This window comes from Galeopterus variegatus, unplaced genomic scaffold (genome assembly GCF_000696425.1).
Source record: "Galeopterus variegatus unplaced genomic scaffold, G_variegatus-3.0.2 Scaffold1607, whole genome shotgun sequence".
Lineage (NCBI taxonomy): Eukaryota > Metazoa > Chordata > Mammalia > Dermoptera > Cynocephalidae > Galeopterus > Galeopterus variegatus.
Genome location: NW_007727718.1, coordinates 192,655 through 196,897, shown reverse-complemented (window position 1 = coordinate 196,897; position 4,243 = coordinate 192,655). Strand labels below are relative to the sequence as shown.

Here is a 4,243-nt window from a genome sequence, read left to right as displayed (position 1 = left end):
ACAAGAATAGAATTCATCTCATAATTGCAAGTATTAAATAAGATGATGCATGTCAAATACCCAGTACACTGCCTGGTATACAATAAATATTCAGTGTGATAATTATTTTTATTACTGTTATCACTGCCACCATCATCATCATCAACAGGTAACTAAAGGAAACCCCAGTGTTCTTCATGCCGATTTCACCTGCTTCTTTGGTTCATGCCTCATGAGTGAAAGAACAGGGCACTTGTACCTGGTATATTTAAAGCTGATGAGGGACCACTGGATATGGAAGACATTGTCGCTGACCACATTCGGTTTACTGTCTTTTACCAGAAACTGAAAACTATCCATCATCTCCTGGATCTTCTCCTCATGCAACACATAACGAATCAACCCCAAGTTCACATCCTCTGTGAAAAAAAGACTCACTGTGAGCTCACTGTGAATTAACCCGGCAAATTAAGGACTGCCTCATAGAATCCCGCACCAACACACCTACTTTATTCTTCTAATGGGTTACAGACAGAATTTATTGTCCTGAGAACAAAAAGTATAGCAGTCTTAAAAATAAATGTTTCTGCCAGATTTTAAAATAAAATCCTGCAGCTCTGTGTAACAAAAGACTTGTCTTTATGTACAGTAAGTACCCTTATACTGCTGTAAAATGAGAAACCCAGGGTCTTGACAAAAAGCTCTTCAGTAAATGTCTGAGGAATGTGGAAGGGCAATCAGACAAATCAAAGGACAGAGAAAAGACTTTGACCCCATCCTCTGTGTGTACAACTTCATACCCAGCCCTAGTTCCTTCTAAAGAAGGCTCTTTGTAAGGCTGTGCTAATAGGAAAAGCTGGGGTTGGATTAAGAGCCCATACACAAAGCACAGCTAAAAAGGTGCTAGGAGACAACACATAATTGAGGACAGGGAGAAAAAAGGAAATGTGGGACATGAATTTTAAGATGTGGTTTTGTAATGACTGCTCCCAATCAGGTTTATCCTAAAAAGAAGTCTAGAAGAGTCTGACAAGCTTATAAAAAAACTATAGTACAAAATGGTCTGCTTGATGTGACTCAAAACAGGGAAATATTTCTGTTGGAAACCTACACATGTTGATTTTAATTTTTTGGCTGAAGACTTAAAAAATGATCTACAATCCTACAGGTCTTTCATAAAGTCCAATTATTGTTTTTTGNAGACTTAAAAAATGATCTACAATCCTACAGGTCTTTCATAAAGTCCAATTATTGTTTTTTGGGTTGTTGTTTTTAAAGAAAACCAAGTAGTACCATATTACCTTTTTCAGAAAACCTGGACATAACTTAAAGCATAACATAAATTAAGGAGCTGAGGAAGTGTGCTAAAGATGATTTTTTTCTTTGCCATAGTTTAGAGGGACAGGAAAAAAGTCAGAAATAAAATTCACAAGTTGGATGGTTAGACACTAAAAAATCTTATTTGTTTTCAAATAGGTTATTTGGGTATAAGTAGCTGTGAGAAAGATCAGGGAGAGAGGAAGAGTGGCATTAGAAGAGATTTCTCCACTTTTGAGTTCACTAGGTCCCCACCCTGGGTGAAAGTGGCAGCAGCTCTGCCAGGCTGCAGCTTGTTCTCCACGTAGCCATGCTTGGGGCCCGACGTTATCTCATAGACAAGCTGTGGGTCCTCAGTGTCTGGGTCCATGGTCAGCAGTTCCTTCTTGGTTATCAAGTTGGTTGCCTGGAATAGAAACCCATTAAATTTAATTTCTGAGGTGGGAATAAAGCAGGAACAAGACCCTCTGACTCAGATTTAATTCAGTTCAACAATGATTTACTGAATGCATTTACTACATGGAAAACTCTGTCAGGATTGGAGAGGCCATGAGGATAGAAACTATCTTAGGTTCTGCCCTCGAGGTATTCACACTTTATTGAGAAGACCATGAGCCAGGTCGATGTGGCGAGAGCTATAGCGGAAGATATAAAAAGAGTGCTATATATTTTTTGGGAGAAGGAAAGATTAATTCCATCTGGAGTTGAAGAAAGGGAAGTTAAGGCAGTGGGGTTTGAGTTTGACTTTAAAAACAAAGCTGAAACTTTGAAAGAATGATTCAGTACAGAGAAGAGGACCACTTTATACTTTATGGGAGTTAATTACAGTGCTTGAATTTGAGTAAGACAAACATAATATACCCCAATATTCCCCAAATATACTGGCTAAACTTTAACTCATTCGCTCATCCATTCATTTAACAAATATTGAGGAAGAGCAGAGGTTTCAGAGAAGAAAGGGGGTGGTCAACAATATTAAATGTTAGTAGGTCTAGTAAGATAAGGACATGTAATTGACCCTTGGATCTGGTAAAATAGAAGTCATTGGTGACTTTAATAACAGTCACTGTAGTAGAGCAGAAGTGGGAGGTAGGAACCCAACTGGAGAGTGTTGAGATGAGATTCACAGTGTTCTGAATATGGAGAAAGAAAACACGGCAGGGAGAAATCTGCACTAATTTTGTTTAATACATTTTAAAAATCCCAACCAGTTCAGTGGGAAGCAACTGTACAGCAGCTACACATACAACCAAATAATCAGCTCGGCAGGGAGAAATCTGCACTAATTTTGTTTAATACATTTTAAAAAACCCAACCAGTTCAGTGGGAAGCAACTGTACAGCAGCTACACATACAACCAAATAATCAGCTCCATGCAGATGAAAAATGCCACATGCTAGAAGGGACACCACCCACCAAAGTAAGAAGTCAGTTCTCAAACGAACTAAGGAACTGTATGTTTGGGTGGGGATGAAGATTAAGTGCTTGACATGTTACCAGGTGAAAATTATGGCATATACCTTAAAATGACCAATTTGAGAATTAGGGGAAGGAGAAAGAAATTTCTAAAGTAGAATTCCTCTGAGGACACTCACCTACAGAAATGCCTGCTCCTTTCCCATACATGGCAGGTGCTATATGTTTCCCAAAGCCCATCCTTCCCTTCTTCAAGTTAACAGAGTTTTAGCTGAGCACCTGCCTGCTCAGCTAGAGATGCTATTTCTCATCCTCCCACACAATATTTGGGGCCATATGACCAATTTCTTGCCAATAGAATATGAGTGCAAGTGACATGTTCAATTTCTGTATCATTTGCTTAGAATGAAGTTCCTTGCCCTCTACTTCTCTGTTTTCCCTTCCCATGGCTGGATTACTGATGAATTTCTGAAGAGGTTTGGCCATGCAGTCAACAGCAGCAATCTACTGATGGCAGACAGTAAGATGGAAGGAATGTGCTTCTCTATGTGGTCATGCAGAGCCCTAGACCGCTCACTTACTTCTGCTCTATAAGTAAGAAGAAAAAAATTATATCTTATAACTTGTTTGACCTATGGTATTTGGGGGTCTTTTTGCAAGAGCATCTTAAACTGTACACAGTCCTAACCAGTCCTGCACAATCTTAACTAATAAACAATCCTAACCAAACTCATGGAGCTCCCCAATCTTAGGAAAGCTGGCGCACTATGGGAGGGATAAATATATGAGCTGATCTATGGTTGCATTCATAAGTCATTTTCATGAATAAGGATCTAGCCCAGGTAGGGTAGTGTGAATGTGGCAGGTGGGACAGGCTTACCTTGCCGTCCATATACTCCAGCCACTGGAGCCCCATGTTGGTGACAATTCTAGGGGTGCCATCATCTACTGGGAGGATGTCTACTCGGAACTGCTGAGGTGCTGCTGTCATGATCTGTAGGGGAGGCCAGAAAAGAAAACTCATCATTCACAGATACCTGATGTTTGTTGGGTCCAGGACCTGAAAAGCTGCAACCCCTGAAATCTGCTGACACTTCAGAGATGAAGAAAGGACAACCGAGCCTGCTGCTAGCTCTTATCACCACTTGGCACAAGGCCTGTGAACCTGACAGTGAGAACCTGACTGACAGCGAGAACCATATGGGAAGAAAAGCAAGAAACAAGAGGCTCTCTTGCTGGAATTTCATCTGCTACAGAAGTTGGTTTTCACACATCTATACCTTATTCAGTTGAGTTCAATATTGCCCTGAGATGAAACAATAAACAGAGTATTTTCCTTTCAATAACTCTTGTTAACATTTTCATGAGAGGCTGATAAAAATCATTATAAAAAGGTTAATGTTAAAGTCTCCATGTGGGATTATGCCAGATGTGAAAAGAGGTTTTCATGGGAAGAAATTTTCTTATTTCTCTTTCCTTTTCCTGTTTTGTTGTTTGTTCTAAGGAAGAGCTATCTATATTGGGGTAAGGG

The 4,243-nt window shown here is 39.8% G+C and overlaps 1 protein-coding gene across 1 annotated transcript in view; it reads right to left on the bottom strand.

Moving 5' to 3' along the window:
* Positions 1-4,243, bottom strand: part of FRAS1 (Fraser extracellular matrix complex subunit 1) — a gene marked incomplete at its 5' end in the record, with an annotated part of 258,570 nt that overhangs the window by 65,200 nt on the left and 189,127 nt on the right. The window contains 3 exons of the mRNA XM_008577934.1: positions 239-398; positions 1,552-1,702; positions 3,593-3,706. Of these exons, the coding sequence (XP_008576156.1) occupies positions 239-398; positions 1,552-1,702; positions 3,593-3,706 (425 nt within the window). The remainder of the gene's footprint in view (positions 1-238; positions 399-1,551; positions 1,703-3,592; positions 3,707-4,243) is intronic.